Source organism: Monodelphis domestica, chromosome 2 (genome assembly GCF_027887165.1).
Source record: "Monodelphis domestica isolate mMonDom1 chromosome 2, mMonDom1.pri, whole genome shotgun sequence".
Lineage (NCBI taxonomy): Eukaryota > Metazoa > Chordata > Mammalia > Didelphimorphia > Didelphidae > Monodelphis > Monodelphis domestica.
In genome coordinates, this window is record NC_077228.1 from 80,762,208 (window position 1) to 80,774,622 (window position 12,415).

Consider the following 12,415-nt stretch of genomic DNA (forward strand, 5'->3'; position numbering starts at 1 on the left):
GATATGAAATTTGTCTTCCCACATGCATGCTGGAGTAGGCTGCTCCCTTCCCTCTTTCCACCTGTGCCTAAGGACATTTCTCACATGATCCACTCCTCTGCCCAGCAGCCCAATAAGAACACTTCCTCCCTCTCCCATTTGCAGTTAAGGTGGAAGGCTCACATGCCATGTAATGGTTGTAGTTTGGGCACTCAATCTAAAGGGTTTGCCATCACTGGACTAAGATGATGGTTGAGTGAACTCTATACTCTTATGCCTGTGTATATTATCTCAGGGTTCATCCCAGATTATATTCAAAACTGGTGTCCTGGGTTCTTTAGGCTGCATGAACCAGGGATAAGGTGAACTTAAGCGATCCAATGAGGTAATGAGGTTTTTGTAAACTGGATTTATCTTCCTATTCAATGTTCATACCTTCAAACTGCCTCCTAAGTTTGATCTGCCCCACAAAACTTTTCCCCAGGTACCTAAACCTAAGTTGTCTCATCTGACAACTCTACTTGTCTACAGTACATATAGTTTATCTATTATTTCTATGCTTAAGTAACTCCCCAACCATGTTGTATTCTTAAACTTTCAATATTTATATGACTCTTATTATTAGAGAGAACTTCAAATACATTTGAGCTCTGCCAATTGTGAAGCAGATAATGCAAATTACCAAGTCCATTTTAGAGATGAGGAAAGTAAGAATCACACAACTGAGAGTTCAAACTCAGTGTTTGACTCCAAATTCAATATTCCTTATACCCACTTATTATATTTAATAAGAAGCTTAGCACTTCATGGAAAAAGAACAAATTCTCTTTATCTCCATAATGGACACCCAAATACTTGTCAAATAAATCATCTCAGTCACAGTAGATACTTCCAACAATAAGTTTTGGTTAACAGATTTCCATTCTCAAATCTGTTTGTGAGAATCAACTATTACCTACCACAATGAAATGTCTGCAGTCTGGAGTGGTAATTATGGAGATCCATATTCTATGGTTAACAAATCAGTCATCTCAAAATTCTTTAACTTGAGTACTTCTGAAGCCTAGTTCTATCTCCATTATAACAGAGTATGCATATTCCAGACTACAGCACTCCAAGTATTTGAAGACAGATATGCCATCTCTCAGTTTTCTCTTAATTTTTATTCATTATATGACATGATTTGTTGTCCCTTCACCCAGTTTGATTATGCTTCAATGGCTGAGCTCTGATTTGCCAATGCTTTTGTTTCTGTTTTTAATCTCTAAACGTCAGTGCAAACATTAATTTTTGTAAGCATTTGACCCAGTAAAAACATGGGGATTTCTTCTAGCATGGAAATTTTAATCTTGCTGTTTCCCTCTGCCTATCCAACTACTATATTTGTAGTTTCCTTTAAAATTTTCATTATGAGGGAATTTTACATGACAAGCTGGACCCAGGAATAAATTGATAGCCCCAGGAAATGATGCCGACATAACTTTTTCCAGTCAAGACAGTTACATAAATTCTTTCCTCTATATAGCCTTTACCCTCATATTTAAAAAAAATGCAACTAGAAAAATAAAATATTCAACAATGACAATTTATTTTCAGAACTTCATTTTTACAAAAAAAAAAGAGCAGGTATCAAAAACAGCAAAGAGTTTTCTGAAATTCTGCACCAGTTTTCACAGAAGTTACTGATATGTGAACTGGTGTCGGATGTAAGTATTAGATATAGGCTGGTTTCCCTCCTGGTCATATGCATTCAGGTGGTCCCAGGTGATTTGCTCTAGAGTTCCTGAAGAATAGCTTTTTTAAAGCACCTGTCATTTTTGAGAGAAATGATTTGGTTTATCCAACAAAGTAAACACTTTTTGCTGTGTAGCTGTTTCTCTTAAAAACAAAACACTGTAATATTACACGGAATGTGTATTTGTTTGGATCAGAACCAAATCTTTTGAGATCCCAACTACCTGAAGAACACTGATCAGAGACACAACTATAGGGCACATACCAGTTGTACATTTCATACTGTTCAAGGCAGCTACTATGCCTTTTGTAGGAAATAGCATTTATTCAGGTGCTGTCCAGGACATGAATCATATCATGATTCCCATCAGGATCACAGCTCCCTTAAATAGGGCCATTCCACTGGGGCAAAAGCTTTATGTTTATGCTAGTCAGGAATAATATTGTGCAGATACTTATGACTATACTTTGACCCCTTGTTCTGGACTCACAATAGTCAAAGAAACTGAGAAGATATAAATAGTAGATGCTGAGAAAAAGAACACACAACTCACAACATAGATAATCTGGATGCAAAGAGAACCAAAGCTGCAAGGTGTGTATTTTCTTAAAAAAAAAAAATCTGTTTCAGTAATACATTCTTCTTGACTAGCAGTTGGTCCACTTTTGCAATGTTAATAGCTGCCAGTCTCTCAAACATCTTTTTTTAAGGTATACTCCTCTGTTTGGCAATGTGTTAAGACACTGCTCTCAGGTTCTGATCAAATACTTTTCTATTAGCTTAAAAGATCCAGCCAGTGGGGGTTAAAACTGCATAAATATGCTTGAATGCAAATCATTTTATACACAGATGTGTGTGTGTGTGTGTGACTGAAACAGTTTTGAGAGCATCAAATATGCCTGCTAAAACAAAATTGCACCTCTACATTACCCCAATTTTTAACTAAAGAAAAACTGATATGCATTTTTTTTTCCTTCACAGATATGAAAAAAGAAGCAAGAAGGCAAAGCTGAGAGACGAAGATGCTCCCCACAGGGCAGCAGTGGCATTTGGCTGTTTTGGTCTTTGTACCAGCAATTCCCATAGCTGTGGCAGATGCTCACTTCTTGCTGGACTAAACCGTTTTCCTGGCAGTCAAGACACGAACAATGGACCCCACCCCTCCAGCAGCAAGTGCCTAGAAACAAACCAAAAGGCAAATATTGACACAAAATCATTAACCAAACATCTTTAGATTATATAAAATGTTGAGAGTTAATGTGTATTGGTAATCCAAAAAGGAATGAAGATGTTGACTTCATGGTTAATGTATAATGTGTTGAAAAGAAGCAACAAAATGAAGTTTTCCCATTTAAATTCATGAACAAATGGACAATATAAATGGAACCAGCAGACATATGCAAATTCTCAAATATATTTATAGGCTATTTCATTATGAATGATGAGCCAGTGATTCAATTTAAAATCTACCATTTCAATATCTATTTAGATTGGGGTAATTTTTAAAAGTTAAATTAAAAAGGTACTGTTTAATAACTAATAAGATACGCTAAAATATTTAAACCATGACTATTTATTTTCTTACAAAAGTAATTTAAAAAAATTGAATTTTCCATCATTATCCTCAACCTGAATGGCTGTGTGTTTATGCATCTATGTTTTACATACAAGGACATGATTTAGCAATTTTAAGTTTTAATAATCTTGTATGCATACTTGATAGGAGCAAATTATAAATTGTATGTTTGTGTAAAGGTAAGTTAATTATGGCATATCAAAGCCAGGATTATCATTACAATTTATAAAATATTTTTAAAAAGTCACTTAGTAGCAATTAGAAAATATTAAATTTTCAATGACTATTACTTACATGAAAGGTGGCAATTACATTAAAGCACATATATTTGAACTACATTAAAAAAAACTAAAAATAGTACAAGAGAATAATTTAGTTCACTTCTGTTATTAAGAAAATGAAATGATACCACACTTTATAAATGGTATATGCAAGGGGCAGCTGGGTAGCTCAGAGGATTAAGAGATAGGAGGTCCTAGGTTCAAATCTGGATTCAGACACTTCCTGGTTGTGTGACCCTGGGCAAGTCACTTGACACCCCATTGCCTAGCCCTTATCACTCTTCTGCCTTGGAACCAATGCACAGTATTGACCAAGACATAAGGTCAGGGTTTTAAAAAAAAAATGCTATATACATATAGTACAAGGGATGACTAAATACTGGCTCTTGTTTAGTGTGAATGATTAATCCTCTGAGGTAGTTTCAAGTATTCAGATTCACACTATCTAAAGGCATAATTATGTAAGATATGGTAATTGGTTCCAGCACAAAGCAAATATGCCAGTGCACATTTGAAAAATGCTACCTATAAAATAAAACTACCCCTATAAGTCACACATACAAAAATCAGTCTTGTTACTTTATAGTCAACACTCATATATTTAAGGCTCTATCATACATACATAACTAACATATTAATATTAACTTATAAAAAAATTATAGACTTTCACACTTCAATGTATGTTATTTACTAAGGGTTTTGTTTACATGCCTATACTCCGGGGAAATATTTTGCCTAACAGCAATTCAGTTTAAGATTTCTTGGTTCTTGTTACAAAGTAAAAACCTGACTTACAGTAGTGAAAGATACTTTGTAGTATAATTACATATACACATAACTTTCCCATTAATTTTGAGAGCACTATCAGTCTTGTAATCACCCAGGTTCAAAACTCAGATGTCATCCTTGACTCTTCTCTATTTCTCAACCATCCCCAGTCTGTTAACAAGGCCTGTCAATTTCACCTTCAGCACAACTCTCAAACATACTTTCTTCTTTCCTTTGACACCACCAGGATCTCATCTTCATATGTCTGAACTACTATGATAGCCTGTTGGTTCACGAACCTGCCACAAGTCTTCTCCCCACTCAAGTTCACCTTCCACTTAGCCACCAAAGTAACTTTTTGAAAGCACAAATTGACCATCATCTTACTCAATAAACTCCAATGGTTCCCTATTGCTTCTGGGATCAAATATGAAATTCTCTGGTGTTCAAAGCCCTTCACAACCTTGGTCCCTCCTTCTACCCTTCCGGTCTTCTTATACCTTTCCCTTTTTCACTTACTCTCTTGATCCAGTGCCACTGGCTTCCTGGCTATTCCTCAGACACTCCATCTCTTGACTACCTGCATTTTCTCTGGCTTTCCCTAATCCTTGGATTCTCTCTCCTCATCTCCACCTACTGGCTTCTTTCAAGTCCTAGAAAAAAATCTCTGCTTCCACAGGATGCCTTTCCTGATCCTCTTAATTCTAGTTACCTTCTCTTCTATTTATCCTGTATAGAGCTTGTTTATACAGAATTGTTTGCTTCATTGCTTGTCTTTCTTATTAGGCTGTGAGTTCCTTGAGGGAAGGATTGCTTTCTCTTTCTATATCCTGAACACTTTGCAAAGTGCCTGGCACATAGCTAGTACTTAATGCTTACTGATTACTTGTCATATATTATTCCAGCAGTATTACCATACATAAAGTCCTACTCAAATGCATCATCATGTTGTGGAGACAACCTTGGGTTCTCAAACACTGTACACAAAGAATATAAGCTCAGGTAGGTCCTACCAAGACAGAAAGGCTTTGAATATAGGCCCAGTGATAAAGTGCAATTCTCTTTTCTGAGGACCAGCCAAGTTAAACCTGGAAAAGCTCATCTAGATTGTCTGCTGAGCAAAAAGAATTTTGAACCATTGTGTTGTGTAAGGACAATCTACTGAATTTAGAGTTCCTCATACTGATACCGTAGGTCCCTCAAGTACTGAAACGTATATATATATTCTACAGAGAATATTAGGGTCAAAAGTAGTAAAACAGCCTAAATCTAGGACAGTGAACACCAAAGTCTAAACCTTCTTTTAAAATAATTATCTGTAAAAATAGCCAGAAGAAAAATGAAGATAGACCACTAGAAGCAAAGTCCTCTGTTAGAAGTATTTTTTACTCTTGCCACCAACTTCACGAAAACATCATATCAGAAACTGACCTTTTCGTGCCACTGCAGTAGCACAGCACTGCTGTTATCCGAGGGACTTTCAAAACCTTTATAAATGTACTTCATGAGAAGATCCACACCGTTCTTGTCCAGAGACTGCACTGCCTTTTCAATATCATTAGCTTTAAAAGAGATGAGCACCTTCAGGACAATGCTGCCTGCTCGGTCCTACAAGAAAACACACACATATACAAGTATAATGATGAGGAGCTGAATCAGTTGATACTCGGGAATAATTCCTCACAGCAGCTGGAAAGGGTTTCATAGTCAACCAGGCAGGATAGATCAAAGGGTTAGAGTTGGAAAGGGACTTTACCAATAAGTAATTGGAGGCCTGGAGTGGTTTAGTCACCAAGTAATAAGAACCAGAGTGGAGATCTAAACTCAGGTCCCAAAGCACTTTCCTTCTACCAGGAGCTACTAGATCACTAAAGGAGATAGGAACATAACCCAGTTTCAGGCAAGAGGAGAGTTATCTCAATATTATCTCTAAGCCACAAGTGGTATGTGTGTGCTAGGGACTTCCATAACATAACAGACAATCTATAGCTGGGTCTCCAAAGGCTGATGTAAGAAATAGGCCAGTGAAGGAATTCTGGATTATATTAGTTTAGGTCAAGATAACACTGGTCTGGTATATGGGATAGTGGTTCCTGATCCAGAATTAAGACTTTCCGACAAAGAGAACAAGAATTCTTTTCTCCTATTTATCCAGTTTTCCTTCCTGCTGCAGTCATGGCATTCTGAATAGTCTATAGTTTTCTTGGCTTTTCTGTGGCTCTATAAGAAGGGTAGCCTTAAATTGTTAACTTAAGAATATGTCTAGAATTTTACTGGTTGTTGAAACCTGAGATGAATATAATTTATTCTCTAGTTTCCATCCAGTCTCAGTAAATTCTCAACCTTATATTGCTTATTCATTAAATTGTTTACCCATGACTATAATTTTACCATGATTATTTTGTAAAGTATCTAGAAAAACAGATACAATAACCACAAAGACAACGTTTATATACTTTAAAAAGTATAATATACAACTTAGTAGAAGTGAAGGTGAATTATATAATCCTGACATGCTAAGATGGTAACATTGTTATAAAGGCAATATCAGAACATCCCAAACCAAGTATTTACATTCAATATGAAGCTGAAGGCAAGATCAATATTATTTTAACATCTTTCTAAAGACTAAAGGAAGTCTGGAGAAAAAGAAAAGGAGGAAGTTAAAAAAAAAGTTGTTACTCCTAGTGAGAAAAAAAATTTATGAAGGCATATTTACCATACCTTAGTCTTTGTACTTTGACATTTTTTAATGTTACAAATGGCTGCAACTTTTAAATATGGCCTAAAAGTTTGAAATTTTTGCTATCTGGATGAATCCAGCCAGAGATTTAGAGACAGAAGGAACTTTAGAGGCCATATAGTCTAGGAAATTGAAGGAAAAGTGGGTTAAGTGACTTCTGTGGTGGGATTTGAACCCATGTTGTGCTTTGACTTTAATTTTATCTGGTCATAAATCAGTCTCAAAGTTGCAGGCCAAGATCTAAATTTATTTTTTAAACCCTTACCTTCACCTTAGGATCAATACTAGGACTTCCTGTCTCTAGGCCTGGCTCTGAATCCACTGAACTACCCAGCTGCACCCCAAGATCTAAAATTTTTAAAGATGGTTTCGATTTCACCTTGCATTAACTTTTCCTTTAAAAGAATATGATTCTTTCATTATTTCAGTAGAGACTAAGATTAGTGTGGCAAAATGTATAGATCCTCATTTGTCTTCAACAATTTCATTTACAAAAGGCTACCCAAAGAATAAATCTATTTTTTCACTTCCATATATTCCCAGGACCCTAGGTAAATAATCAGACCAACCAAAGAAACATTATTTCGATATTTCCTTTCTCCCTTTAGAATACCTTTAGTATACTTTAAATTGAAATTTTACAAAATGTTTCCACCACATACTGTTATCTGTAGGGAAGTAATTTAAAAACTATGCAGCTAAAGGATTTGGAGAATATTTATTCAGCCATTGCAATGTAGAACCTCCCATATGAAAAATGATAAAAGCTACTAAACTACTACTTCAGAAAAGCTCCCCACCGAGTTTAGAAATCAAGGAAATTTGTTTCTGTTAGAAAGTCAGTCTGCTTAGATTATTTCCACATTTAAGATATTACATATTGTTTGCCATAAAACAAAACCTTAAAACCCAATCTTTTCCTGTATTTATTTAGGACATCTAATGAGAATAGATTCAGAGATATTACACATAATTTCATTGGTGGCAACAATACTTACTCTGTTAGAAGTCAGTGAATGAAGAGAATGAATTTATTTTGACAAACTAGAGAAATTCCACCTATCCTTCAAGGCCTAGTTCAAATTTCACCTCCAGACTGGACTAATGATGAATCATGATCACAGCTGACATTTTTATAAGCAAAAGGTCACAGAACTAGAGTGGGAAGATACCTTGGAAATAATTTAATCCAAATTCCTTATCTTACAGATGAGGATACTCAGAGAAATTAAGTGAATTACAGGATTCAAACTCAGATTCTATGATTCCAAATTAATTCCTTTGTCCACATTCTACGTTATAAATCATATCATTTAACTCTTATAGTAATGTTAACCTTATGAGGAAAATATGCCATTGTTGTTCATTTGTTTCCAACTTTTCATGACCCCATTTGTTATTTTCTTGACAAAGACGCTGGAGTGGTTAGGCATTTCCTTTTCCAGCTCATTTTATAGATGAGGAAACTGAGGCCAACAGGGTTTAATGACTTGCCCAAGATCACTTAGCTATTATCTGAAGCCAGATTTTAATTTAGGAAGAAGAATTTTCGACACTAGGCACTCTATCCCTTGCACTACCCAGCTGCCTCTATTTATCATATACTGCTTTGTATTGTTATTATCTTTGTGTCTATGCTGTCAAGGAGTTTATAAGATAGTTGAAGAAATAAAAACATGGGCTTTTTTGAATTTTCCATTTACCTAAGCCTCAGTAAATATCATGTAATAGGAACAGAGATCATTTAAGCTGTTAATGACTTACCTTAACTGCCTGACTCTTGGTGTTGATTGGAGGATTTTTCAGAGCTGCTTGTAATGCAGCTGTCATGTTCCCTGTAATGGAAGTTAAGGATAACAAGAAAACCAAGCACTGAAATGCATTAAAGCTATTCATGAAAAATTGTCCCTTTATGTATTCAAGTAAACATTATTGTTACTTTTAGTGAGAAAATTTGATGTGCTAGCTTCCAGGAGGTAAATTTATAACGAACTATTACTTTTCATATTATAAATACTTGCAAAAAATAAAAAAGGTGTCACTACCATTTGATATTATTTAATTCATTCACATTTGTTTCTAAAATTCTTAAATTAAGCTTGAAAGGTTTTGATTTTTAAATAACACCAGTGTGCAAAAACTTATCCCAAGATGTAACAAAGCTGGTATTCGAGAAACCCCAAAATGTTACATTAGAATTATAAGGCCCCTAAATGATGTATACCCAATAGGGAAAACCTTGGCTGATCACCTACTAAAATATGAGGTTAAGACTAAAAACAATGATACCATCTTGCTACTAACACCTTATACTAAGTTAAAGGGGATACTAAAACACTGCTAAATTGAACCAATGGCACCTTTGCAATATCTCATCAGGCCAACCTCCATAAAGCACTAGTAAATCAGGGTATGAAGGGGCAATAAACCATAAATAATTTCCTGTTTTGTTTGTTCATTATAAGTTTCACTTAAGACTTGCCCAGGGTCACAGAGCTAGGAAGTGTCTCAAATGCTTAGAGACAAAAATAATTGACTTGCTGCTAAATCTTTCCTTAAATAGGTTGAATAAACTTGATTCCTTCAGTAAATCTTCATATAGTATGAACATGAAATCCTTCAATACCTTGTGGCTCTCTTCCATGCTCTCTATAACATAGCAAAATCTAATCTAAAATGAGCTGATCAGAATTGAGGGCAGTCCTTCAAATATTTTCTGACTAGGGTATAGTTCAAGGTTATGTTTTAATCCATTTGTGAAACCTCTTGGGAGATGATCATTAAATTTTCAGTGGGAGCATTTATATCTCAAAAATAAGTAAATACTGTGAATCATGAAAAAAAAAGTTTCACTTAACTGTTTTATCTTTCCCTCTTTTTCTTGGACTTTTCAAAAGGTTAATCACTAAATTTAGATCATCCCAAAAAGACTCAGATTCTCCTTGAAAACACCACTAAGCAATCATGAGGAACTGAAAGCCAATCAGATTGCCAGAATGTAGAGTTATTCCCCTAAAAGGAAAACCACAGTGTTCATTTGTTTCCTCCATCTCTAGAACCATATAGACTGGCTCCAATATTGTATATCTTTCCCGAGCTCTAGTAAAATAAAGACAAATCTATTTTTTAAATAAGTGCAGTTTTATCAAGTGATTTACTAATATTTTCAATGAAGTGAATATCCTAATCAAAATATAACCATATATCACTTAAAAATCACTGAGATATGTTAAATCCATCACTCAAAATCATGGGCTTAGGGCACTAAGGGACCTTAGAAAGAGTTCATTTAGCCCAACCCCTTCATTTCCGAATTAGGGAAACTGGGCTTGGAAGGGGAATTGACCTGCCCTAGGTCACATGGCTCTGAAACAAGAAGCTGGGATTAGAACCTAGACCTCTAAAATGCCCATACTCTTTTATTATATTACATCAAGCTGTTTTCAAATGATAATTTGTTTACAGAAGAAAATTGATGATAAATAGGAAAGGATAATGTTTCTTAGAACCCATTGGCTAGAAGGAAGCAATGATTGATTTTTTAAAAAAATCTAAAAAACCCTAGCCCTGCCTTAGTATTTGAACTAGTAGTTCAAAGCTAATAGGGGGTTTCTCAAATTCTTTTTTGTAGTTTAGATACATATAGGAAGGGGGGGATGATTACTATATATTTCACGAACAGAAAGGCAATAGAGCATAAAGGGTACTCCCAAATATATTTACTTTTTGCACATTTCTACCAACACTTCAATCTCACATATTAAAAAAGGCTTATTAAAAAGTTCTTTACCATCTGATTTTTTAAAATTCCAAGAACAATTAGAAAAGTGTAAAACAAACTCTAGCAGACTTTTTAAAAGCCAATTTGGTTGCTGCAACACACACCTTTCCATACATTTTATAAAATGTATTTGTACCCAGTTATGAATATTCAGATATGCAAAAGCTGGGAAATGATGTCCTCATTTAAAGCAAAAATGGCAACAATCCCAAAATCACACCAATAATTTTGCATTACTCTAGACATTTATGTTCCTCTAGGTTTTGACATATGGGATTTTACTTTAGATCCCCACAGATAACATCTTCCTAATTCTTGGCAGGTATAATTTCACCAGGTTTTCTCGACAGCTTGTTTTATCGAGGGGACTCTAAATTAAGGAGTGTAGTTTTATTATTTAATCAATGCTGGACAAAATAGGTTATTCTGACAACCTTTAAGGTTAGAGAGAACTCATCTATTATTCAAATGATGCTGGACAGGCTATTCTCACTACCTTCACGATTAGAAAAAACTCACCTATTATTTAATCGATGCTTACTCTAACAAATTATTCTAACTACCTTCACGACCAGGAAAAAAAAAAATCACCTGCCAGAATGAATAGGGAGATGACTGGGAATATAAAGACTCTCTATCGCCACCCACCCCTCAAATTTTGGAGAAAAAAAGGCTTCTCCAGGAATTGATCCTCTTCGCCCCCCTCCCCCCACGAGGGCCTCTCTGGCTGAAAGACCTTCAACAGATCTGCCTGTACAGGGGACAACGCCCCACGGACTACTATAACACGCCTTCTTCCCAGGCGTTCTGTGGGTTAGGGCTGCACATCCTAGAGGAAAACCAACTCACGAAGGATCATAGGGCGGTGGCGTGGAAAGGAAGAGAAAAGGGCGCCTCAGGTTCATGGGCAGGGGCTTCCCGAAGCAGAAGCGGAAGAGTGCACGTCCCGGTCCCCGTCCCCTTCCCCTTCTTTCTTTCCCGGGGCCCGAGCAGTGACAGGTCCGGTCCACGCAGGCGCGGGGGCGGGTGGGGTGTAGGGTAAGCCGCTTCCCCCCCAGAGAGGCTAAGGAAGACTGGACGGCCCGAGGGCCACCGATGGGCGGAAGGATATTGTCGCAGGCACGAGTCCACCTCGCCCTCATCGGGCCCGGCCTGGCCATCACCCCCGTCCTCTTCGTCCACGAACTTGTTCTCGTCATACTCATCCACGTCCACTTTTCGGAACCGGGCCGACGACACCGTGTGCTTCGACATTCCCACGCCGGACCGGGTGGCAGTTAGCCCTTGTGGTTGTCGTCGTCGCCGCAGTCCCCTCCCCCGGGTCCCCAGCCGTCCCCGACCCCCCCAGGTCTGGCTTCGACTCCGGCTTCTTCTGCTCTCTTCGTCTACACTTCCCTCTTCCGCTCTGGGGCGTCGCCCGCTGCGGCGCCGGCCGCTAATGCGCCGGCGTACTAGGGAGGGGCGGGCTCCCGCTCTCGGTCCCGCCCCTCCCCCACCGAGGCAGCGCGAGCCCGCGGAGGAAGCGTGCCTCTCCATGTGCGCAGGCGCATAG

At 37.2% G+C, this 12,415-nt stretch overlaps 1 protein-coding gene across 1 annotated transcript; it reads right to left on the minus strand.

Moving 5' to 3' along the window:
- Positions 1-1,543: 1,543 nt before the first annotated feature.
- ARPC5 (actin related protein 2/3 complex subunit 5) lies at positions 1,544-12,270 on the minus strand. Its single transcript, XM_056815637.1, has 4 exons — positions 11,974-12,270; positions 8,847-8,918; positions 5,771-5,947; positions 1,544-2,891 (listed from the first exon to the last, which is right to left on the minus strand). The coding sequence occupies exons 1-4, from the start codon at positions 12,115-12,117 to the stop codon at positions 2,829-2,831; spliced, it is 456 nt and encodes a 151-aa protein (XP_056671615.1). The 5' UTR covers positions 12,118-12,270; the 3' UTR covers positions 1,544-2,828.
- Between the last annotated feature and the right edge of the window lie 145 nt (positions 12,271-12,415).

Coding starts and splice junctions, on each gene's coding strand:
- ARPC5 (XM_056815637.1), bottom strand. CDS start 12,117: ATGTCGAAGCACACGGTGTCGTCGGCCCGGTTCCGAAAAGTGGACGTG. Junction 5,948..8,846: donor CCAAGAGTCAGGCAGTTAAG/GTAAGTCATTAA, acceptor GTTTTCTTGTAG/GACCGAGCAGGCAGCATTGT. Junction 2,892..5,770: donor TACTGCAGTGGCACGAAAAG/GTCAGTTTCTGA, acceptor GTTTGTTTCTAG/GCACTTGCTGCTGGAGGGGT.